Here is a 26316-nt window from a genome sequence, read left to right as displayed (position 1 = left end):
TTGTTGGTTTTAATTTTTAAAACCTCCTTGATTTGGGCTTGGTTCCATTAGATTGAAAGATTGCAAATGTAACTACTTTATTTGAAAGAAAGGGACACAAGAGGAAATTACAGGCCTATTGGCTTAATATCTGTCACAGGGAAAATGCTAGAAAAGGTCAAGGTACTCAGCCAAGTCCACATCATCTTGTGAAGGGGAAGTTATATTTGACTAATCTGTTGGACTTGTTTGAGAAGGTAACGTGAAGTGGATAAAGAGGAACATGTGGATGTTTAGAACTTACACTTCCAGAAGGCCTTTGAGAAGCTGCTTCATCAATGATCATAATGGAAAAGAAATGCTTCTGGTGTGGGGTGGAGCATATTGAAGTAGATAGAAGAGTAGTTGGCTGGTTAATGGTATTAATTTTCAGGTAGGTGAGATATACCAAATGGATCAATACTAGGGCAATTGTTTAGAATTCATAGAAATGATTTAGAGGAGGGAATTTAAGGTATGGTTGCCAAATGTGCTGATGACACACAAGGGCACCACAAGGGCAAAACAAGAATCTACCTACCTCTGCCTTAAACATATTCAAGGACTCTTTTAGCTACTTTACTGAAAGCACTACTCTTTAGATAAAATGTTAAATTTAAGGCTATGTCTTAAATCTCTCAATCTATCCATGTCCCAGCATTGTTTAAACATCAAGTAGACCTGGTATCATGTCTGATGTTCTGGACCAGACCAAATGCCCTCAAATACGTTTTAAAAATAGCCCAGACCCCAAATTGTTCTTCTTTTTAAGTCAAGTGTAAGACATAATGTTCCAGATGCAATTCAGTTGGTCACACTGCCAAGCTTGAAGCAAAACATACTTGATTCTTCCACTATACAAACAAAAGAAAAAAAAATTGGAATAACTTAACACTATTAAAAAACTTAATAGAACAATAGATTAGTTAACTACTAAACAGCAACTGTTCCAATATAGTGACATCCTATAAATACACCCTTGGCAAAGGCAAATTCAGTCAAATAGACTGTCTCATGTGTAATTCGAGCAGCAGAAGAGAACCCAAGCATTTAGCTGTAACACAGAGAGAAATAACAGCTTTCTCATCCACATTCAACACCCCAGCAAATACTAAAAGTTAAATGAAAATTCTGGTTCTGGGAGCTTGACCCCAACCTTCATGCAGTTTCTATTGTTTCAACTCAAAAACAAAAATCCTAAGGACTCACAAGCTGTTTACTTTATTGACTTGGAACAGACCACTCAGACCTCTGTCTCAATTTCTCTTCACACAAAAGAAGGACAAAATACACCTCTTATAGCCAGAGTATCATCACACTGATTATTGTCTTCCACAGTCAACACCACTAAACTAGTGGTACATAAAATGTTTGCTTCATAACATGTCCTACTTGTTCATTGTGTGTGAAACTGCTTTGACCTAATAAGATTTTATTGCTCAGTTTTCGATACATAATTAATTATTTTGTTGCTTAGCTTTGTATTGTGTTTTATTCTGTCTTACAGTTTGTTTTACCCACTGGTCATGGTTACACATTAGATAAATCAACACGTAGCAGAAAAGATACAGGAAGATTAGGGATTGATTTCTAATTCATCGATTGACCTTGCAGCCCAGAGTCAGTTGATGTTTGCAGATGCGTCCCTTTGGTTTATTAAATACCGCACCGAACTATTACTCAATGCTTTCTAGTAAAATGTTGAGTTCTGTTACGCCTGCCAAATCTTGACTTGCATAAACATTGTAACACAATGTAAAAACATTTTTCTGTACTTATTTATTCTGTATTTACACATTTATATTATTCTGTAATACCTCTTGTGAATTTTCCAAAACAAAGGAAATTATTTCTTAAGTTCTACTTCTGCATAGATTTCCTCTGGCTTCAAGTTCCTATGTTGCAATCTCATTATATTTTTCTGCCCACTAATCTTAAGTCCACAGACCTTTGTCAGTCATAGGTTTTCCAAATGTTTATGCCTTCAGGAAATTTCCATATATTCTACAGTAGTATCACTTCACAATAAGAACTGTTACTCTACATTAATACATCAAAATATGAAGATTTTAGAATTAACTTTAAATCATGTTTTAAAAGAAAACACTGTTAATTTGTTGGTTTGTATTATAGTTAATCCATACAGATTTGAATTCTGAATATATACTTACTGCACCTGACCAGCAGGGGCCACTACAGCAAGATTTATGAAAAAATGTTTTTATTATAGATAGCTGGGGTAGAATAATAAGTGCCTTTTACAAAATAAACTGGAAACATTTATCCATTAGTTCAAAATAGTTTTCTCACTTTTAGAGTCTCATTTTAAAGATGACCAAGTAATAAATTTACTTTGGGTTTGATAACTAATTATGTACTAGCTAGACTGTGGTGTGCAATTCTGGAATCCACATTCACAGGAGGGATGTGAATGCACTGCAGAGATCATGGAGAAGATTTGTCAGTACAGTGCCTGTGCTAGCTGTTTAGTCATGAAGATTGAAAAGATATTGTGGGGTTGCTTTCCCTGGAGCAAAGGAGACTGAAGGGGGACCTAACTGAGATGTTTGTATTGAGAGGCAGAGACAAGAAGACATTTTCTCCCTATCTGACAGGAACAATGAACAGGGGGCAGAAATTGAAAGTAAGAGACAGGTGGCTTCGTGCAGATGTGAGGAAAAACATTTTCATCTTGAGGATGGTGGGAATCTGGATTTCATTGGTAGAGGCAAAACCCTCATAACGTTTAAGAAGTATTTTAATGTGCACTTGCAATGCCAAGATATACCAGGCTATGGGCCAAGTGCTGGAAAATTGAATTAGAATAGTTAGGTGGCTTTTGACCAGGGCAGACCTGACGGGCCAAAGGCCTTCTTCTCATCTTTAGATCACTACATTGACACCTAAGGAGTCCCCTGCTCCACCTCTACCCAGGTTAACATGATTCTGGGTGCTGATGTTTGATAAATGTTGGTATAACATCACAATCCTAGCATGCATCAGATTAACTTTACAGCATTAAAATGTTAAAAGGGTGGTGATATGCTTTTAACATACCATTGAGCTTTAAACACAACAGGGAATAAATTCACGCCAGTGACTCTTGCATTGTAAGTTCCCAATTTTAGCAGTGCTGAGAGAAACATTGCATATGGAGAAGAGAGAGGTGAATCATTGCAGCCCTAGAAGCAATCTTGTCATCCCCTCAATTAAAGAATGACTCTTAAAATGCCAAGGTAAGGAGAAAAAGCAAATAATATTTTTAAATTACATAGTAAGGAAGAAACTGAAAACTTCTTAGCTGAAAAAATAGTTAGTTTAGTGAAGTGTGCGTTGCATCAAGCTTTTTGGTAAGTTTTTCACCACAAGGCCTAGCAAGAGTTCTCATTGTATCTTACTAAATTCACCTTATTAATCACCTCTGGCTGTCTTCCTATTGAATTCTCATCCCATCACACCAGGGCCCATTCCCAGAACAACTCTACACTGCTGACATATCCCAGAACTTTTAGCATATCTCCTAACAGTGCTGTCTTCTAAAGGCCGTGGTGCACCTGGACATGCACTGTCCAGAACTTTTAAAAATTCAATCAGAGGATGTGAGCATCACAGTTAATCCAGCATTCATTACCCATCTCAAATTGCCCAGAGGGCAATTGCAAATCAACCACATTGCTATGAGTCTAGAGTCACATGTAGGGCAGACAAGGTAAGGATGATAGTTTCCTTCCCACATGACATTAGTGAACCAAAAGGGTTTTTCCCTCACAATCAAGCATTTAAGTGAGACTTTTATCAAATTCAAATTTCACTATCTGCCATGGCGGAATTTGAAGCTAGGTCCCCAGGACTTTACCTAGATCTCCAGTTTAACTTGTGGAAATACCACTAGGCCATTGCCTCCCCATAGTTGCCTCACCGGGTTCATGGTATTTGCTCCAGATATGGCATCCAAGAGAAAGCTGGTACACCATTTTGCAGGCAGGAGCCTGGAGGTCCTGCTAGATAGGGTGATGTATAGGTGGAGGTCCTTTTTGCCCCAATGCCAGCAGAGGAGGTCACAACACCAGACTGTGCCAGCCTGGTCTGAGGTTACCACCCAAGTTAGTGCAGTCTCAGCGATGTGGATGAAATCACAGCAATGTAGGAAAAAGATTACTGTCCTTCTCCAAACCAGCAGTGCAAGTGCCACCATCTTCTCTCCAATAGATACTGTGATGATCTATCTCTTACAATACCCATCTCTCAGAAAGACTCATGTCCAACCACTCTCACCATTGCCTTGCAACATTCTCCTTCATTTACTCTCACCCACCTCAACTCCTGGCACCACTAACCCTTATGCCATTTGTACTGTTTAACCACTTGTTCAGGGCAACAAAACTGACAGCAATACCATCCACTTACATTTCCTTAATATCTGCATCTCTCATTTCAGGAGGAAAACAGCCCACAATAGGGCAGAAAGAGTCAGGATAGTTGACGGGTCACCTGACATTTGGCTTCTTACCCCTCATTTGGAGAGCATCCTGACTCTGACTGGCTTGAGTTGTTGAGTGACCCTGTCGAAGCTCCTGTACTGGTATTAGACTCTGTCTTTGACTTACTGTATCAGAACCCCTTAAGCAAAGGCTGTCTTCCTTGTCTTGACTGAGGGCTGCTGACAGCCATGACAAGCTTCCTGACTTTATGTTTTCACTAAACACAAGGCAGTATGGCATTCATATGAGCCTGGTGTCTCTGAGTGAGAGAGCAAAGTGCAAAGAGGTCAAGCAAGGTATTTCAAGGCAGGGAATGCCTTGAGTGTCCAGGTAGGTTCAGAGTGATTGAGTGCAATGATAACAAGTGAACAAGCTGGAGATGCAATCTGGTCATGTCTATGAGCTGAGTGCATGTCCCTGAAAATACATTGTCCTTGCCTCACATTACAAAGGTAGCCACCAGTACATGTGAGTGTTATGCCATGAGGCTTCTTGGAGACTGGCACATGTTGGATGCCAGTAACTGTGGGCTACATGTGACCAGTACCCAGGGAGCGTGCCCAAAATATTGATGCCAGGTGTCCAACATGGTGATCCAATGTCGCATTAAGCCTGTCAAGACTCCACTCTGGTGTCCATGTCACAAATTCTGACCAGTTAGCCTGGTTCAGCATGTTTGGCAAGGTAGAAAGCTGAATTAATGATGTAAGTTTTGGCAATAACAAGACTTTTAAAGCCAATATACCTGTTCATTGGCAACTCACTGATGTTTAGTGAGAAGCTCACCATGGCACTAGGTAAATGCATCAGAGATGCAGTGGGTTACTCCCAATGCCAGGCAGACCATACTAGACTCTCAGCGTGATTCTGACATAATTCTCACCATAGCCCACACAGCCTATAAGGTTCTATCCACTGAGTGAACTGTCATATCTGCCTCAATAAAACTCATGTATAAAATCCATTTGTGTAATTTATATCCTTTTGTTTCTCATTGCCTTGGTCTCTCCTTTTTATGTTGGCAATTGAGGTTACCCGAGACCTAAACTGCCATTTGTTAAATAATCTCTGAACACAATTTTAAAACTGGTCCTGATCTCCAGTGTACCAGATTTTAGGTTAACTTACATCATCAGCCAAGAACAGAAAATGATGAGCAAAGTGGCATTGAATTCTACGCACTGTAAATTTAAAAATGGTTGTTTTAGGTCTAATGCAGAAGGACACAGTTGGTAGAATATTACTTTCCTGTGGTCTTATAGAAGATGACTGCCAAACACATTTAGTTCACAACATGTCTGTGCAATGGACTTTAATCCTTAGGGTCTTACGTAAAATCAATTACATATTCCTTTTGCTGTATTTCTGACCATTAAAAGAATTGCATTTTTCCATAAGTTCCATCCATATGGTTATTTGTTGTTCTCTTCCCAAAATGATTAGAAGTTCTCTACCTTTAAATATTGTGGAGGCTGGGACGATTGCTTTCAAGGCTAAAATCAATATATCTTGATAGGTAAAGGAATGAAGGGATGTGAAGCTGTTGCAGATGCAAATCAGCTATGACGTGAGAGCAGACCCATGGGAATGAATGGCCTAGACCAGTTCCTGTGTTCCAAATGTAAGAGTAGCAGATTACTCATTTGAAAACAAGCTTACTGATGCATGTTGAAAATGTGTTGCTGGAAAAGCGCAGCAAGTCAGGCAGCATCCAAGGAGCAGGTGAATCAACGTTTCGGGCATGAGCCCTTCTTCAGGAATTCTTGTAGAGGAAGGAAGAGAGCTTCTTCAAGGAAGGCATCCTTGTAAGAGGATTTGCAGTAGGTTAAAATCTTCTAGGAGAAAGTGAGGACTGCAGATGCTGGAGATCAGAGCTGAAGATGTGTTGCTGGAAAAGCGCAGCAGCATGCTCCTTGGATGCTGCCTGCCTTACTGATGCATGTGTCAGTGTTGTTGTTAAATTAAGAATAATGCACATTTTTTTGCCTTCTAATTTTCAGCTTCCCGTCAGTTTGTTTGCCTGAGTCCACCAACAGAGAACGTCTTCAGAGGTTGTCTAAAAAGTCTTATTCCAACCCTGAATGCACCGTGTTTATTTCGGTCAAGCATGGTTGACATTTCCTTTTGTATGCAGTCTAAATGGCAAAATGGACGTCGTTATTCTGTTGTAAAATTCCCACAATTTGTATTCAAAATACTGAGGAATCAACAACTGTAATCACAAAGAATTTTGGAGACAGTTCCTAGATATGTTCATGTTCACACACAGATGGTATTTGATCAATTACAGTAGCTACCTATGAAAATGTCTAACTGAAGTCCAACACCATCTTTCATTGTTTGCCTAGCACTTTCAGCTTCATTAATAAACTGTGACTGTGTAGCTCCTCTGTTAACAATTAGGATAAAGTTAGCAACTACTTAAGCAATGAATTCCATCTGGTTATTTAATTAATAATCATAAAACCTGCAATAGAAGATCACAATGATTATCCAAACAAAAGTAGCTTCAGGTCAGCACTATATAAATATATTACAGACAAATTACGCTGTGCTGTACATTCAATCTCTCTTCACAGATAATGCTGTGGTAAAGTCAGTTAGAACTGGTGAACAAGTAGGGAGAGGAGACAAAAGTTGGCTGAAAGTTTTTTTAAAAGTATTGTCAGAAAGAAACATTTTGACAATTTATTTTAAGCACAGACAGATCTTACTGCTTCATAGCAGTTAAATGTCGCAAGGAATTAAAACTTCTCAGCTGTAGGTTTTTTACAGTTATTTAATAGCAGCAAAGTACAGATTCTAATTTTAACTTTTAAGATACAATGTTAATTTTAGACCCTTTTCTTAAAGCAAGTGACTCTTTGCAAATATCTTATAATATTACACTAAGACACTTTTCATAAAATTTTTACAAGAGACAATTTACTTTTTCAAGAGAAACAAATTTAGCATGATTGTAATTTTATTATATTAAAAACTAAGGTTCATGACTGAAAATTCAAAAGAGCACTTTGCAGAATGCTGAGGATGCTATTAGCTGAAATCTAAGTGAATGCTGTTCAATTACAGGTGAGAACATCCATCAAGTCTTTTTATTTCTCTGATCTTAATCTGCATGTTTCTTCTACCTGTTGGAAGTTACTTACCAGGAAGGCAAGACAGTGTTGGGTATACCATACTTCAAACTGCTGCTAATGTTTCATAATTTGAGCAGACAGAGAACACTTATAAAGGTAAATTACTACAGATGCTAGAAATCTGTAACAAAAATTAAAGAAATGCTGGAATTACTCAAAAGGTGAGGCAGCATTTGTGGAAGGAGAAACAGAGCTAATCGATTCATAGAATCATAGAATCCAAACAGTGCAGAAAGAGGCCAGTTGGCCCACTGAGTCTGCACCAACCCTCTGAAAGAGCATCCCACCCAGACACAGTGCCTCCTCTATTCCTGGAACTCTGCATTAACTATGGCTAACCCATGTAAATGCACATCCGTGGACACGACTGGGCAAGTTAGCATGGCCAATCCACCTAACCTGCACAGCTTTGGACTGTGGGTGTGTTTAACGTCATAAACCTTCATCAGAACCAATGAAAGTTCTTCAACCTGAAATGTTAACTCCGTTTCTGTCTTCACAGATGATATCCCGACTGCTGTGTATTTCCAGACAATTAATGTGCTCCCCTGTTTGCCTCTGAATGCTTGTTCCAGTAATTGCAAATATAATCAACTATACACATCAGTGAACAATCGTTTTGGAAAAAGTTCTAATGCCTCACCCCAAACCATAATAAAAATAACCATGAACCTAAACACAACCAATCTTCAACATTCTCATGCAGCTAACCTGCTCCCAGAATGTGACACCAATATTTAAATATTTTAGTGATGGCTTTAATCTCCAATTTGAACATAATTTTACTGAAAGCATGTGGGCAAGGTTTTCCAGCGCCCTGGAAAACTGCAATGAGGTGAGATTGGGTGGATTCAGCAAGTAAGTGCCTGTCCAGTGCCTTGTGTGGGATGGGCAAAGCAGCAGTTCTTTACACCTGTGCCTCAAACTCACCTACTTCCTCTGACCCCACCCTTCCTCTGCAATTGGAACAACCCTTGTAATCAGACTATGAAATGTACACCACACTGCCCGCACTCTTCCTACAATCTGATGCCCTCACTGTCTCTGATGCCTTCACTGTTCTTCCTCCTCCCTGTGCCCATGATATCCCCACAAACAAATCTCTTCCTTTCTTCTCTCTGATCATCAGCCTTCTGCCTTCTACCTGAAGGCTTACCCAGCCATTATCCAGTCAAACCTTTTAATATTGTGGCAGACAGCTCGGTAAAGATGTCCAACAATATAAATACTCTGTTAAGAGTAGTAGGAACTCTGAGCTACCCATATTTCTAGATTTCCCATTCACTACAACATTCTTTCTGACACTCTCTCTGCCTTCACATAAATATCAGAGTCTCATCTCCTAATTCTTGTAGGGAAATCTTGCTCAAAATTAAATATATTGGAGAAAGCCTTCGGCGGAAATAGTTCAATATTTCTAGTACTACCATGTGGTTCCTCCAGGTATATTAGTTTTCCAAGATAATTGCTGGAACTATCAGTGGAGATAATAATTTAGACATCATTATTGCTTGGGTTCTGTAATGGTGACTCCTAAAATAGAATGCATAGCACAAGTGAATAAGATATAGCATGAGATCAATGCTACCTTTCTAAGTTATTATTTGGAAGTGTTCTTTTTGCTGTCCTTCCCGACAGCTTTGCCATATGAAAACTTGAATAAATATTTCTAATAAAGGTAAAAATCTCAGTTTAATTATGTATTAGTGTTGCTAAGTGGACCTGCAACAGTCAAAGCTTAGTAAACAAACTGATATATCAATCATTGTAGGGTGGCATGGTGGCTCAGTGGTTTGCACTGCTGCCTCACAGTGCCAGGGACCTGGGTTTGATTCCTGCCTGGGGCAACTGCCTGTGCGGAGTTTGCATGTTCTCCCCACGTCTGTGTGGGTTTCCTCCCGGTGCTCTGGTTTCCTCCCACAATCCAAAGATGTGCAAGCCAGGTGAATTGGCCATGCTAAATTGCCCATAATGTTAGGTGCATTAATCAGGGGTAAATACAGGTAAGGGAATGGGTCTGTGTGGGTTACTCTTTGGAGGGTCAATGTGGACTTGTTTGGTCAAATGGCCTGTTTCCATTCTGTAGGGAATCTAATCTAGTCTAAAGTTATTCAGTATTTTACGCATTCATCCCTGTAAAATTATGTGTATTATAGCTATGTGAAATAATTTTATAATGATTAATACTTAATTTCCTATTATTGAAGTATTCTGCTGAGCACTTAAAGTTTACTTATTGCACTATTTCAGTACAGCACTATAATGAAGCTAGTATGACTTCAATAAAAATGGAGAACAGCAATACCATCACAGAATTTTTTTGAAGTGGAGATTTTGTTATAAAATGATCCCTTTAAAAATCCCCATTCTGTTCAGAGCAAAAAGTACAAAAAAACCCTGCAAAATAGTGACTTTCTGAAAGCTGCAATACACTTAATCACCTGTGACCAATATTTTGTGTTGAGTTTGAGAAGACAGAGGACCTTGGAATTTAAAGAATCAGTTGTTGAGAGAAAAGCTTTTTCTTTCAAGGAAACAACTGGTAAGAGATGTGTGTTTGATTTGAAACAACAAATTCTGTTTATGTAGTGCCTTTAGCATTGTGAAGCATCCCATTACTAAACTAGTTAAAAAAAAAACAAATTTGGACATTGGATCGCAGAAGCAGTAGGGCAGATTACCAAGTTTGATAATCGAGAGGATTTTAAAGAAAGTTTTAAAGAGAGACTGTAAAGTCAGAGAGCTATAGGTAAGATATTTTAGAGATTTGGACCTATGTATCTGATACTTCAACCATCAATGGGGCCTTAGAATTGGGGATGTTCAAGAACTGGGGAAATGCTGAGCTCCTTAAGAGCTGTAGGAGAATATAGAAAGAGAAGAATGAAGCCCGGGAGGGGTTTAGAAATGTTGATGAAGGATTTTAAAACTCAATCTTGCTGGACCAGCAGCCAGTCTAGGTCAGTGAGGACAGCGGAAATGAATGGGACAATGTAAGATATGGACAAGAGTCTTAGATGAGCTTGAGTTTACATAAAGTAAGAGACAAGAAATCGTTCAAAAAAGGCATAGGAATAGTGAATTCCAGAGGTAACAAAGCCATGGATAAAGGGTTCAGCAGCATGTGACCGGATGCCGGTATCAGATTTGGGCAAAGTTACAAAGGCAGAAATAAAATGTTTTTCTGATTGCATGGATTTGTGGTTGGAGGCTCATCTCCCGGTAGAGAAAAAAATGACATGAAGGTTATGAACAGTCTGTATCCAGGAAAAGGAATTGTGCTGTATGGTGCATGGCATGTATATATTGTTATGGGATTTGGATTTTAAAATAGTGGCAAGTGGATGTGGGAGTTCTGTTAAGATTGTTTTTGTAAAAACAATCAGAAAGTCACTTGAAACAATGACATATCTACATCAATTCCAATAAAACATGTAACTGGAATAAAATCCAGCAGAATCCCAGTAGTGTTAATGAATGGAATGTTGATCTGCTGATTTTACACTAACCAGAAATACATGAGTTTAATTTTTGACTTCAGAACGAAATGTTCAAGGTCACTGTTCTAAAGAGTCAGTTCAGTTCTGAAGGGAGAACATTTCTCCTAACAGGAGAATCAGCTTTTAGATTAGGGAAACCAATCATCATAGCTAAAGTAGTCTGTGGAGTTTCCAAGCCAGCAGAGTGTGGACTGAAATCTTCAAGTTGTTCGAACTGAAAAGTTTTAGACCATTAGAACTGGGAGATGTTCATTCCAATGGACCCAAAAAGAAATTGTTAAATGTCTCTGCAGTCCAAGGAAAAAAAGTATGGAGACATCATAGAACCAGTGAGTCATAGAGATGAACAGCATGGAAACAGACCCTTCGATCCAACTCGTCCATACCAATCAGTTATCTAAATAAATCTAGTCCCATTTGGCACCATTTGGCCCAGATCCCTCCAAACCTTTCCTGTTCATATACCCATCCAGATGCCTTTTAAATGCTCCACCACTTCCTCTGGCAGCTCATTCCATACCTGCACCAACCTCTCACTTCCTCTGGCAGCTCATTCCATACCTGCACCAACCTCTGCGTGAAAAAGTTGCCCCTTAGGTCCCTTTTAAATCTTTCCCCTCTCACCTTTGACCTCTACTTTTGGACTCCCCCCAACCCAGGGAAAAAAAACATTGTTTATTTATCCATGCCCCTCATGATTTTATAAACCTCTACAAGGTCACCCCTCAGCCTCCAATGCTCCAGGGAAAATAGCCCCAGTCTATTCAGCCTCTCCCTATGTCTCAACCCCTTCAACCCTGGCAACATTCTTCAGTTAAAGAAAAGCTTAGAGTTAAGAAAGGAATGAAATTTCTCTGGAACTGAATATTTCTAAGAAGATAGTGTAGGTGAATGGGTTAACATTTTGCTTTGCTGTTTGTGTTAAGGTATTTCTAGCTGTCTTTATACATTGCTTTCTTCTTTATGTAATATACTTATGTTCTGTTGTTAAAGAATATCTGTAGCCTAGCATTTATATGTTTTGGTCACTAACCACAATGGTAAACAACTGCAAAAATTAAACATATTATTTGTCAAGCCAAGTTTCCTTCTGGGATCTGATGTCCAGTACTACCATCAGCTAGGGTCATAATAAATGAAGTTGGTAGCGAAGGAATGGAGTTTGGAGAAGGGACTGAAAGAAATTGCATTGGTCTTGCCAATATTTATTCAGAGTGAATTTCTGAGCATCCAGTACTAGATATTGAACAAGCTGTGTGATAGATTAGACACATTTGGAGGTGTTTCAGAGATAGTGATGATGTTGAGACCGGTGTCATCAACATACTTGTGTAACTTGGCATTATATTTTCAAATAATGTTGGCAAAGAGAAATTTGTAGATCGGAACCAAGAATTGATTCTTGGGGGATTCCAGAAGTAGCAGTCTAATGGAATGGATGGGGCGTGCCAAGAGGTCGTTGCAGATGATTCTCTGATTGAGATTAGTTGGATAAGAATAGAAACAGGAAGAGAAGTAAGAAAAGCACTCAGCTGGAAGACAGTGGAAAGATGTTGGTTGAGGATCATAAGGTGGCAGATGGGTCAAGAAGCTTGAGGAGGGATAGATTATCTTTTGTCACAGTAACTCAGATTGTATTGTGACTTTGATACGATACATTTCCCTTCTCTGGCTTGATAGAACCTGATTGATGGAATTCAAAATGGAATTGCACATGATTGGGGTTTTCTAATAGATTTATTACATTAAATGTTTATAATTTTAGGATCTTGTAAAAGGAAATTTGGAGAACAATGGCAGTCTGTGAAGGCAGTGTGGTGAAGTTTTTGTTTTGTTTTTGAGAAGGAGGCTGATGATTGCAGATTCAAAGAAGAGGGATACTGTATCTCTTCCTGACTATTCACTCTTGGTTTTTTTTTTATTTAGTCATGTCGTTGGCTGGATCAGCATTTATCGCCTAGCCCTTGTTGCACTTGAGAAGATGGTGGTGAACTGCCTTTTTGAACTGCTGCAGTCCACACTATTATTTAACATTTCCTATGACAATCAGTTCTGATACCTCTGCTTGTGCCTCTCAACACCATCACTCATGTTTTATGATCTTTGTGGGAAATTGCTTTTCAGATGATTAGCACTTTTCTGAAAGTAGACTAGGCAATGAAATCCAACAAATGACATAACTTGGGACAATATCTACTGTTCACTTCTCTTTGCAGCATAGCTCACTTCACTGGTGCCGTACCACTGATAGATCTTTGTAACAATAGCAATGTTATATCAATCCTCTACAACCAGGAGTAAGCCTAAGAACTTCCTAGAATCCAAATTGAAATTTGAAATATAGTTGATCGGAACTACTTTTTGAAACATTCATGTTATTCAAGTGACAGTGGTAATTTCCTTACTTGCAAATGTCACTGTATAATTTGTTAAGAATATTGCTCCTAACTAGCAATGCAGCGTAGTAAGATCTGTCTATTCTCAGCATATTAAGTACAGGGCCTGCAGTGTTCCCAGTGGTTGGAGAGAATGTGATAATCTTTCCAGTTCAAGTATAAAATTTTCAGTAGTTTCTAAAGCCTTTGGTTACTGACTCTGTTTTTTCATAACGGTTAAAAGCTGAAGTACAGTGATCTGAAAGGGAAAAAAAGGAAAGATAAAAACAGTCATACCATAGGAAATAAGCAATATTAACAATAATCTGTCAGAAACAACAGGAATCAATTCCCATATTTTACCAGCAAAAACATGGTGCAGCCATAGACTGCAGAGCTTGGTGTCAAAATTGTAAAATATCTACTCTCAACACACAACAGGAGTGCTGAAATATCAAATCCCAGCCAATATATTTAACATTTAGTTGTATTTCATCCTTCTATCAGATAAATGATGTCTAATCATTACTGTTTGAGGATCCTATTACCATCAAGTATTATGCTTAAATATTATTTTCTTTAAAAACTCAATTCAATATTGTTGCTAAAGAAAATAAAATAAAACTTCCCTTTGATCATTATGGCTGTAACATGATTTATCCCCCACCTATTGAATGGACTACTAATTTACAAACATCTGACTCTTAGTATTAGCAGTACTCCTCAGATATAAATAATTGCATTTAAGATTTTTCAGGTTAAATTGCTCTTGGAATATGTGCTCTTGATTCACTTTTAGTTATGTTTGAATCCCAACTTTAAAAAGTTATGTCTTAATAAAGGGAAGAATAATTATGATTGTTGTGAAGGAGAAAGATAGACAACATCAAACAGTTCACCTAGTCTGAAAAACAGCAAGTTGTGAATATAAGTGAAGTACTTCATTGTTGATTAGCTCCTGGTTCCAAAACCACAAGATAGCAAGAAACAGAAAGTTCCCTGGAAGTTGTTTGAACCATTCATTCCTGCACTCACCTCCTCTATACTATACAATGTGCATAAAGTATCTCCATATGTACAATATACAACTATTCATGAGATCAATTAAGGTAGTTTAAGACCCCACTAAAGAAAATAACTTGAAGTCCATCAATGAACTTATGTTTGCATAAATTCTTCAAAATTTAAGTAATCTATTCATAATGTTTTACATGAAACAGAAGAGCAGGAGTAAGCCATTCAGCCCCTCAGGCTGTTGCCCTATTCTGGATCATGGCAGGTTATCAGCTTTGATGCCATTTTGCTGTGCCATTCCCCTTTTTCCTGTGCTATGAAGTCAAGTAGAAAATCTTGCTGCTATGAAATGAATTATTAGTTGAGAAAAGGTCAAAATCATGCACATCTTGGAATGTGTTTACAATAGTATATAACTAACTAACAAACTAGCTAACTAACTTTGACAGAAAGTCAATGATTGTAAATGTTGGTCTGTATGCTAATTAGATGGCTCATAGCTTCCTGCCTTTGCCCATCACATATAGAACTGTACAATGTGCAGTATTTCACTTATTTTAATGAAACTTCAGTTTCTTGTTTCTGTGGACACCAAACCCGGTCCCATAGTATTCAACCTGCTCCTGCTCTGCAGATGCAGTACACACCATCATTGTTCCTACACGTACTAAAAAGAATCTAAAAATACATGCAAAAAGTCTTCACTGCAGTACACAGTCAATGTGTCATTTTTTATCTCAGAAAGCAGATGAAGCCAGATTTGAGAGGGAGAAATGTTGTATATTACACCACTAAAATATTAAAACCCAAATATATATACAGAAAATTTGATTTTGGGAATCTACTGAGTCACAATTAAGTACATTTACAAGTGGTGTCATTTCATGGCCTAACCTACTTCATAAAGCCCTCTGTGGTCTTGTTGGGGAACAGATCACATTGTAGCAGATGGTTTATCTACCACAACCACCACTGTTTTTCCAAAAACTCTGCAAGCAACGTTTAGGGTTATAGTATTGTGGATGACTAATTATCCAACTATACACGATGCCTGCAAATGAGTACCTTTCATCCATGACACATTCCCTCACAAAACTGCATTTTTGTTTAGTATCAGTTCTGATTAATGTTGTGAATAGGGTGAGGCTTAATTAAAGGGAAAAGCCATTATAAACAATTCATTAAAAAGATTTCTACAATTGCAAAATAGCACATGAGTCATTTGGCTGTGTACTCTTAAGTCTCTTAAGAGTCATAATAAACAGAAAACACATGATTGGAAATAATTAGCAAATTAGTTAAAGTTTGGCAATTACTCCACTAACTAAAAGGTGACTGAAACAACTCTCGTCCTGTTGGCATTGTTCTTTTCTCATCCATTCTTTCTGCCTGCCAAATAGCCCCCATTACTCATTCATCTGGCTATATTCTATCTATACTATATTTCAAGGGTTCTTTATAAATGCAAGTTTTTGTAGAAATTGTTATTAAAAACAAACGAGTGAGAAAGTACATGAAAGTCTCTGTACTGTTGTTTAAATAATTTGCCAAAACTCTTAATATGTGATATGGATCTGCAGATTACATGCTGGTCACCATGATATTTCAGCATACATGCACTTCAACAGAAGGAACTCATGGAGTCTGTAGTTGATACCCAGAAGTTCAACATTCCAAGTTAGGAGTATCCACTGAAGAGTGGACAGGACTGAAATTATGAGCAGACAAAAATCTATCATTTTGAATAGGATACATGTGCCATATTGAGGAAAATCTATTAAATAAATATTTAGGACTAACTCCAGATTTCAAGCATTTAGAAAAGAAGACAATAATGGTCAGAGTAATCTTTTGTAAGAAGACTTTACTTATATAAAAAAAGTATTTGCTCTTTAAAATATTTGTTTATCCAATATTGGGAACAACAATTCAGTACCCAGATTTTATACTTCATCTCAGGTACTTTTTGTTCTCAACATGAAATATTTTAAATCAATTGTTAAAATTTGATGATTTAGTAGCTTCAGTGACAAGTGTGAGTAAAATTAGCAATAATTAGTCAATAATTGGTTGTATTTTCCACTTATCCTTTTGAAAAATAAATCCACAAAAATATCATTTATTTATCTTGTTGGGTGTCCATTACAACTGCATAAAGAATCCTGGGAACATCAGCAGAAGGTTCAACGGGGTGACAAAAGGAGAAACTGATGTGTAGTTTTGTGTTTTGTCTGGAATTCCATCCCTAGATTTCCCTATTTGTTTTGCTACTCCTTTAAGAAGCTTCTTAAAACCTACCTCCCAAGTATGTTTTCATCATCTGTGGCTCAGTGTGAACTTTTGTTTGATAATTCTCCTGCGAAGCACCTTAGAAAATTTTAAAACATTAAAGTCATAATATAAATGCAACTATTGTTGGTGTGCAATGTATGATACTGAAACACTAGACTGGTCCATTGTAATAGATTGATGTGCTCAGTTTGTTAAAGTAGGAGAAGCTAGTGCTGAGTAATTTTACAATCAGTCTATACCTTGTAGAAATAAGTTCATTATATAACAAAAATATGTGTTATTCAACTTTTAACTTGGACAATTAAATAACCCTATTGTCAGAGTAAAGTTTGGATATACCGTTAGTCAGCAGCAGCTGCTAAAATGTTCTTCCCTTGCTGTATTTTAATTTCTATTTCACCCTTGTTGCATTACCTTGCCATTTAGCATAATTCTCAGAAGTTAAAGATAGAACTGCATCAGTTTTTGTGCTGAGTTATTACACTTGTGTTAAATCCTCTTGACCAATAAGTGTTATGGTAATTAGATATCAAGTGATGTGAATTCAGATTTATCATCTACATTGATGGCTAAATGTTTGTAATTTTATGTTATAGCTAAAAAAAAACAGTGAACATGGCTCATGTTACAGCTTCAACACCTTTGTGATTATTACTGGCGTGCATGTGTTAAAGATCTATTGCATTACAAATGTTGAGCCTCAAATGTGTAGTTAAATAATGTAAAAGATAGTCATGGAATATATTACAGAATGTTTTATCAATTGGTATGGAGAGTTCCCAACTTTAAAAGTATGAATTACATGAAATAAGGGAACTAAACAGGTGAATCAATAGTAATGCTTCAGTAGAGGCCATGTGAAACACCTTGAAATCTATTCAGACATGCAAGCAAAATACTATGCAAAAACAAAAAGTTTTAACTAAGCAAACATGGATCTAATGAATTAACAGCATGAAATTAACTTAAAAAAGAAAATGGCTTATACAAATTATCAAAGGTGAAGGAGAAAAATACTCAGTAGGATAGTACAAGAAACTCAGAAGATGTAAACATGTAAAAGAAACATCAAGGTTAAAGGAAGAAAATACCCTGGAATTATTTAAGAAACAAACAGCAGGATGTCTGTGAATGGATGAAATATGGTGGGGCAAATGATTTCCTCCTTGGTACTTGTTAGTAAAAAGCAAAATATATATAACAATCTCTTTCTTGATACTTTCACCAATATGAAAATTACCAAAATGTATCTGTCTAATTTGTTTTTTAATACACTCAATCTGTTGCTTTTATCTTTAAGCATGCACAATAAATGTACCAAGTAGTTAGAAAGGTCATAGCAGAATGAATGGTGCTGTAATAATAAAGAATCAAAAGTAAGGGGTGTATGGATAGTCAATGATGCCTATATATGATATAGGCTGAGTGTGAAGTCAGGAATTTGGTTCACCTGGTGTTTTGGTATGTTTTCCTCAACTTTAAATTTAGATTAAGAATTAGCCTCTGACAGTACAAAATTGATAAAAATTTGCTTAAATAGTTAAGTAGCAAAATTAAATGGAATCTGACTGGCAGTCACACATCAATGGCAGATTAAGCTAAATTTACAACATCTTATCAGACTATAGGGCTGCTTTTTCATGAGAGACATAGATAACTAGTGGTGGTTTAAATCTGAGAGTCATTATAGAACATAGAACATAGAACAGGCCCTTCAGCCCACGACATTGTGCCGACCATTGATCCTCACGTATGCACCCTCAAATTTTTGTGACCATATGCATGTCCAGCAGTCTCTTAAATGTCCCCAATGACCTTGCTTCCACAACTGCTGCTGGCAACGCATTCCATACTCTCACAACTCTGTGTAAAGAACCCGCCTCTGACATCCCCTCTATACTTTCCTCTAACCAGCTTAAAACTATGACTCCTCGTGTTAGCCGTTTCTGCCCTGGGAAATAGTCTCTGGCTATCAACTCTATCAATGCCTCTCATTATCTTGTATACCTCAATTAGGTCCCCTCTCTTCCTCCTTTTCTCCAATGAAAAAAGTCCGAGCTCAGTCAACCTCTCTTCGTAAGATAAGCCCTCCAGTCCAGGCAGCATCCTGGTAAACCCTCTCCAAAGCATCCACATCTTTCCTATAATAGGGCAACCAGAAGTGGACGCAGTATTCCAAGTGCGGTCTAACCAAAGTTTTATAGAGCTGCAACAAGATCTCATGACTTTTAAACTCAATCCCCCTGTTAATGAAAGCCAAAACACTATATGCTTTCTTAACAACCCTGTCCACTTGGGTGGCCATTTTAAGGGTTCTATGTCTCAGGCAGGGAGACAGGTTGAAAAGGAGAGTCCTTCATGGTGATTTCAGTTGGTTGCAGGAATCGAACCTGCTTCATAGTGCATTGCAAACTGATCTTTGGCAGATTTAGTATAATGTGGGGAAATGAGATGTTATTTACTTTTGGTCATAAGAATGGAAAATTATATTGTTTTTGGTGTTCTGGAATTGAAACAATTATTCTACTCCTTTCTCCACAGTTGCCTGCAGACCTACTGAGTTTTTCCAGCACTTTCTGTTTTTATTACAGATCTCAAGCATCTGCAGTATTTTACTTTTAAATGACATGTTGATTTTTGTTGCAAGGGAATTGGAGTACGAGAATAAAGGAGTATTTCCAAAATTGTACATGTTTTAGTGTGGTCTCACTTGGAATGTTGTATGTAGTTTTGGTCTCCAAATCTAAGGTGGAGATGATACAGTGGAGTTCATCTGATCAGACCCTGGCATGTATGTCCTATGATGAGAGACTGATTAAATTGGGTCTGTGTCCTCTGGAATCTATAAGAAGGAGAGGAGATCTGAAGTGCTTTGTCAGGGTCAAGACTGGGAGATTGTTTCTGCTGGGGGTACAATTACATATAAGGGAAACAGTCTCAGGATAGGGACCTAATATTTTAGGAGATGAGAAATTACTTTACTCAAAAGGTCGCAAAACTTTGGAATTCTCTATTCTGGGTGGTCCAACTACATTTAAGGGAAGTTCTTGGTCTTTCCAGGAATCAAGGGAAATGGGAAGAGGATGGGAAGAGGAAAGTGAAGTTGAAGCCCAAGATGAACCTACTGAATAGTGGAGCAACATCATCTCCTTCCTATCAGAAGAATGTTGTGAAACTTGAAAGGGTTCAGAAAAGATTTACAAGGATGTTGCCAGGGTTTGAGGATTTAAGCTCTAGGAAGAGTTTGAATAGGCTGGGGCTGTTTTTCCTGGAGCGTCAGAGGCTGAGGGATGACCTTATAGAGGTTTATAAAATCATGACGGGCATGGATAGTATAAATAGACAATGTCTTTTCCCTGGGGTGAGGGAGTCCAGAACTAGAGGACATAGGTTTGGGGTGAGAGGGGAAAAGTATAAAGGGCAACTAAGGGGCAACTTTTTCACACTTTTTCCCCTCTCACCCCAAACCTATGTCCTCTAGTTCTAGACTCCCTCACCCCAGGGAAAAGACGTTGTCTATTTATACTATCCATGACCGTCATGATTTTATAAACCTCTGTAAGGTCACCTGTCAGCCTCTGACTCTCCAGGAAAAACATGTATGGAATGAGCTGCCAGAGGAAGTGATGGAGGCTAGTATGATTGCAACATTTAAAAGGCATTTGGATGGGTATATGATTAGGAAGGGTTTGGAAGGGTATGGGCTAGGTGCTGGCAGGTGGGACTAGATTAGATTGGGATATCTGGTCGGCGTGGACGGGTTGGACCAAAAGGTTTGTTTCGGTGCTGTACATCTCTATGACTCGTGGTTTATGTTGTTCTTCTTTCTTGTGTTCCTGATCATTTAATTCAACAATACTATGTTTCATCATATAATCGGATTGTTCAACCTGCAACAATCAAGGTGCATCACCTTGCACTTTCCTATTTTAATCCGCTCTTTCAGGTTCAGAATACTCTCCAGCCTCATGGAACCCTCGGACTCTCCTTTTCAGCGACAAACAACAGACTTTTAAAAGCGATTACCTCATCGCCGATCCCTGATTCCCCCTTTCTTAAATCCTCATGGTGTCCAGCAATATTGGTTTCAGTCCCTTAACGCTTTTAAAAAATAAGATCGATGGTCTATGTACATTGAAACATGTCTTGGTTTGCACTGCATACAATAAACGGAAATCTGTTTGGGGAATGTGAGACTTTATTTGTTATTAATGTTCCATGGTCATGTTTTCATGACAGGTTGTGCTGGCAGCACATTACTTTGAAATGACATGTTGAACTTTGTTGCAAGGGAAACGGAGTACAGGAATAAAGAAGTCTTTCCAAAATAATACATGTTTTAGTGAGGGCACACCTGGAATATTGCCTGTAGTTTTGGTCTCCAAATTTAAGGAGGGATTGGAGATCTAAAGGTGAAAACTGGGAACAAAGCAACCCCATTTTGCTCAGATCCGAACATGTATTCTTATATTTAACAGAGATAAGGTATTAATTAGACTAACGCTCATATCTGGAGGTCGGTGGGAGCACGCCTGCCGCTGGCGTTACTTGCCAATGACATTCTCCGGGAGGGAGAGAGAGCCTGCCGCGGACTGCCGCCGTCTCCGCTCAGCTTCGACTCGGAGCTCGACTCACAGATTGACTCGGGAGTGTCGGGTCTGCTGGGCCTTTTGAGATCGCCTTTCGAAGCTGCCCGGGCCCTGGTCACACCGAAGCCGCACCTCCCCCTGTGACCGGCCTCAGAGTCGGCGGCGCAGCTCAAGGTGGCGCTGACTCGGCGGAGCCTGCGGCTGGCGCTGGCGGCGGGGAACGGGGCGCTGTGAAGAGCCGGGTATAAAGTCCCGGCGGTGGGCAGCTCCGTCTGACTGGCTGAGTGCGGGCTCGGGGCGGGAAGGCAAGCTGCGTTTGAGGGCTCATTGCATTCTTCACCCTTTTGGCTGGGAACTTCTGATCCGCTGGACTTTTTGGGTCCTTCAGTGCAGTTCAACGCTGTGCTCGAGTCTGCATTACATTGAGTGGCTGCAGGAGGCTGATGTTGCGTTTCTTTGTAACTTTGTTTCTGATCATCCAGGATGGGTTTGAGCTCGGGGGGTGTAAATATCGGATACATTGTAGCTTCCGCTGGTTTCTCCAGCAACAAGCTGTAACCCACTGGAGCACTGGGGACCGTGGGGTGTGTGTGTTCCACTGCAGAGACAGAGATTCGCTGAGCACTCGAGTTCTTCTGTGACTTGGGGATGAAGATATCGCCCATCTCCTCTTTCAGTTTGGGATAATATCCAAAAAGCCCCAACCCCGTCTTCTTGCAGCCCAGATGAATGATTTCGAGGATGTTTAGAAAGAGGGAAACTGCTGAGATGCACAACATGAAGAGCATGAAGACAGACTTCTCGGTGGGTCTGGACACAAAGCAGTCCACAATGTTGGGGCAGGGCAAACGTTTGCACTTGTACAGAGGGTCCAACTCAAGTCCATAGAGCAAAAACTGACCCATCATAAATCCAACCTCCACCACAGACCTGGTGAGAATGTGCAGGACGTAAGTGCGCAGCAGAGAGCCCCTGAGCGGGGCCTTGTTTAATTTTCTGCGCTCCAACTGTCTTAACTCTCGCTCTAACCTACGCCTGTCTTCCAGCATGGTCTCGGTCTCTTCCAGCTCACCCTTCAGCACTACTTTCTTCTTCTGCCTTTCTTTCTCCAGCGCCCTGAGCCTGTATAGGGCATGCCCCATGTACACTAGGGATGGCGAAGACACGAAGATGACCTGCAAAACCCAGTAACGTATGAGAGAGATTGGAAAGGCCTTGTCGTAACAGACGTTTCTGCAGCCAGGCTGCTCAGTGTTGCAGATGAACTCTGACTGTTCATCATTCCATACGTCTTCAGCAGCCACTCCAAGCACAAGCATGCGGAATATGAAAAGGATTGTCAGCCATATTTTCCCAACAATGGTGGAGTGGACATGAACTTCCTCCAAAATCCCTCCAAGGAAATTCCAGTCGCCCATCCTCAGTGCTTCATTTCAGGTTGGAGTCCTAACAACAGAAATCATTGTCATTTTAGACAGCTCGTTTGTTTAATTAGCAGGTACCTGATGGGCGATAGATCTATTGGGAAAGGCTATTACGTATTATGGAACCAAGGAGCATAGATGTAGTTAAGATACAGGTTAATTATGATTTAATTGAAGGAGAAAGTAGGTTTGAGGGGCTTCAGTGATCTAGGAGAAAGTGAGGACTGCAGATGCTCAAGATCAGAGTCGAGAGTGGGTGCTGAAAAAGCACAGCAGGTCAGGCAGCATCCGAGGAGCAGGAGAATCGACGTTTCGGGCATAAGCCCTTCATCAGGAATTCTCAGCCAATTCTCTAGTTTGCCTATTGTCGAACTATTGTTAGTTCATCTAACAATAAATATTGTACCATTTGAAAATAAATCTAAAATTAAAAGCTAACTCATCTTCACCAATACCACCCAATGTACACTGAATAATAATTGCTCTTAAGATCAACTTCAATTTGTTATTTTATTAAGGGATCTCATCCACAGGTCTGATGAACCAAAAGGAACAGTATTAACCAGGCTACTGTATGAAACAATTAGAAGGTACATGTGCCTGAAATAATGGTGATTTCTTACCTACAAAGATTTATACACAAGTGGCATTCCCTGCAATTTCAAAGAGGTTGTGTTTAATACAGCTCAGTGTGATTGTTCCCACATGACCACCTCTACATTGGGAAAACTAAAGGCAGACACATAGACTTACAGTCTGCAAGTATGACACCGAGCATCGAGCTGCTTGGCAGTTTCACTTCCCACCTTACTCCAACTCTGACCTTTTTGGACCTTGGCCTGCTGCTGTACATATCCCAGTGAAATTGATAGGAGGCTTGAAGAACAGGATTTCATCTTTCAGAGGAGCACTCAATATTGAGTTCAGCCATTTTGGTCGTAATTATTGCTCCATTTAATTTTTGTTTGTTGCTGGAATGGAATCTTTTTATCTCATTTTTCTAATTTACTTTTGAATAGTAGCCATTCAGGATCCTGCCATTCAGGATCCTACCTTTCACAACCCCTCTAGACACATCATTTCATTCTTTATTTATATCACTACCAATTCCTTTGGTTTTATCTCATGAAACCCTTTGTCATTTAATCTCTGTAGCCCTTATCTTTTATTCTTTGTCTCATCACTCCTCCCCTTACCTTTACCAAAACCTATTTCATTTTTTACTCTTCCCAAGTCTGATGAATGCTCAGTGATCTGAACATGAACTCTGTTTTTCTCTCTGCACAAATTCTTCCAGACCTACTGAGTATTTCCAGTATTTCTTGCTTTTATTTCAGATTTTCAGCATCTGTAGTATGTTTCTTTTGTGATTTTATTTCTATTTATGTTTGGGCAGATGGCTGGTTAACTTGATCTGTATGGAATCCCAGGGGTGCTAGTCAAAGTCTGAAGCATCTGTTGAGAGAAGGCATAAATTCTCACAGTACTCCCAGATGAAGAATTGTTTTTCATATTGATGCCAACCAGAATTTATATGGAGAAGTGAACATCTTGTTAAAACTTAACACTTTTAAACAGCACAGCACAGTATTGACACAAGCCTCGAGCATGACTATATTAGATAAAAAATTTCTGTTCTTCCCACTTCTTTCCTGGAGATTTTCCTAGAAATAGTGGAGAGAGAATCACGAGCAACTATAAAGAAGAGTAGGCAGAGAATCAACAAGGGGGGAACAGCAAGAGAATCAGTCATTGGCATGAGAAGGATTAGGAAAATAAACTTAATTTAGAGCACCAGGAAGGTTAGGAAGGGTATCTATAGTGAGTATAGGAAGCAATGGTGGGAAAATTGGTTGCAGGCATTGGGAATGCCAGGGGGAGAAATAGCACTGGACACAGAAAAGGTTGGGGTCAGAATCTTGTGATCACAACAAGAAAGATCAGAGATAGAATCAGCAGTTGCCCACTGTTCAAATAGCTGCTATTTGTCGACAATTTGGTCGACAAAAATTTGGTCTTTTTGTCGACAGTTTCTGTCCCAGGAGGACTGATTTAAGAATAACATTAAAAAAAACTCTCTAGTAAATCTATTCTTTAAACATCTGTACATCTGAAAAATGTGATCTTTCCAGTATGTTTTCTTCTTGGTAATCAGATGACCAACATTATTACGATTTGAGAATGTCTTGCTATGTATCACAAATGCTGTATTGTCCAATCAAAACTCTTAAATTTGAATTGGCCTTCATATTGTTATAAGTTTTAACTCATTCTATTTGTTTTTTTTTCTAAAATGGAATTTCAGCCAATTTTAATAAATTATAACTGAAATAAGCTTGATCATTTAAAACATTTTTATAGAACTTCCACATTATAAAAAAAACTTTTGAAATTTGTGTTGATCGCAATTTTCAATGTGTATCAGAAACACAGTACAGAGTACAAAACAGGGAGAACTGACCTGTGCTAAATCCATTGAAACACCTGAGCTGTAGAATTCACTCACTCGTAGATTTTACTTTTGTGCTTCAGGTTTAGTTATCCATTGTCAAGCTGGTAACAAAAGAATGTTCACATGGCCAATGTTGAAGTAATTCCAAATCGTGCTTGTGTGTGCCATTGATTTCTGCTGCTGCAGTGTAATACTTATAGCAAGAGAGAAATCAATTTGCTGACATCATGGTGGCTGCAAGGGCAATAACCTCAATTAGCATTGTTGTACTTATTAAAAGCAATGCCTGGAGGAATTACTGTCCTGCTGTATACAAAATTGAATCAAATTGTAACATTTTACAAAAAGTAAGATGAAATGCCTTCTGTTTAGATAAAAGCAACATAAGGACTTCAAGATTAAATTAGGCATTTGTAACTAAATCATCTGGATGAAAAAACTTGTTTTGTCAAGAACAAATTTTTAAAATTATATTTCCAGAGGGTACAAATAGCTCATCAATAATTTTGTGCTTTAAAAACGGGAACCAATCAATCGGTCATGTCCCATTTCACAGTTAAATGAATAACCTCTTGTTCCATTAATAAAAAGATGCTTCTGCCCGGCCTTGTTATGAAAGGAAGGAGAGTAGTTAGCTTTTTTTAATGTACTTCTGACAAATTAAGAATTGGCTGTGCAGGTTTAATAGACCAGTGATTTTTTTTGTTTCTTATTCAGTGCTGAATGTCTCCATCAGAACAAGTAGTTTTAAATAGGGCAAGAATCACTGAGTGAGAAATTAAGTTGATTGGGCACAATGAGTGTCCTTGGAATTCAGAAATGGTGCCTACATCACATTCTAGTGAAATTAAACTTTAAACCAGTGAGCGGAAGGGAAAGGGAAAACAACAGGAAGTATGATGGTAAATAAAAAGGTAAACAGCAAGTTAGCATGTGTGCAGGAGGGTTTAAGTACAAGGCAGACTATGAAACAAGTAAAATGGAAGGATAATTCAGGAGATATTATTAGACATGTTGGAAATCATGAGGAT

The 26316-nt window shown here is 38.7% G+C and overlaps 1 protein-coding gene across 1 annotated transcript; it reads right to left on the bottom strand.

Annotated features, from left to right (window-relative positions):
- Positions 1-6928: 6928 nt before the first annotated feature.
- gja9a (gap junction protein alpha 9a) lies at positions 6929-25434 on the bottom strand. The gene is made up of 3 exons (XM_072548483.1): positions 25295-25434; positions 21323-22855; positions 6929-13773 (listed from the first exon to the last, which is right to left on the bottom strand). The coding sequence occupies exon 2, from the start codon at positions 22825-22827 to the stop codon at positions 21325-21327; it is 1503 nt and encodes a 500-aa protein (XP_072404584.1). The 5' UTR covers positions 22828-22855; positions 25295-25434; the 3' UTR covers positions 6929-13773; positions 21323-21324.
- Positions 25435-26316: the final 882 nt, after the last annotated feature.

The sequence above is a fragment of the Chiloscyllium punctatum genome, chromosome 27 (assembly GCF_047496795.1).
Source record: "Chiloscyllium punctatum isolate Juve2018m chromosome 27, sChiPun1.3, whole genome shotgun sequence".
Classification (NCBI taxonomy): domain Eukaryota; kingdom Metazoa; phylum Chordata; class Chondrichthyes; order Orectolobiformes; family Hemiscylliidae; genus Chiloscyllium; species Chiloscyllium punctatum.
Note: the sequence above shows the minus strand (reverse complement) of the source record. Positions and strands in the feature narration are given on the sequence as shown.

Bases quoted from the DNA above. Each gene is read 5' to 3' on its own strand.
- gja9a (XM_072548483.1), bottom strand. From the start codon at position 22,827: ATGGGCGACTGGAATTTCCTTGGAGGGATTTTGGAGGAAGTTCATGTC.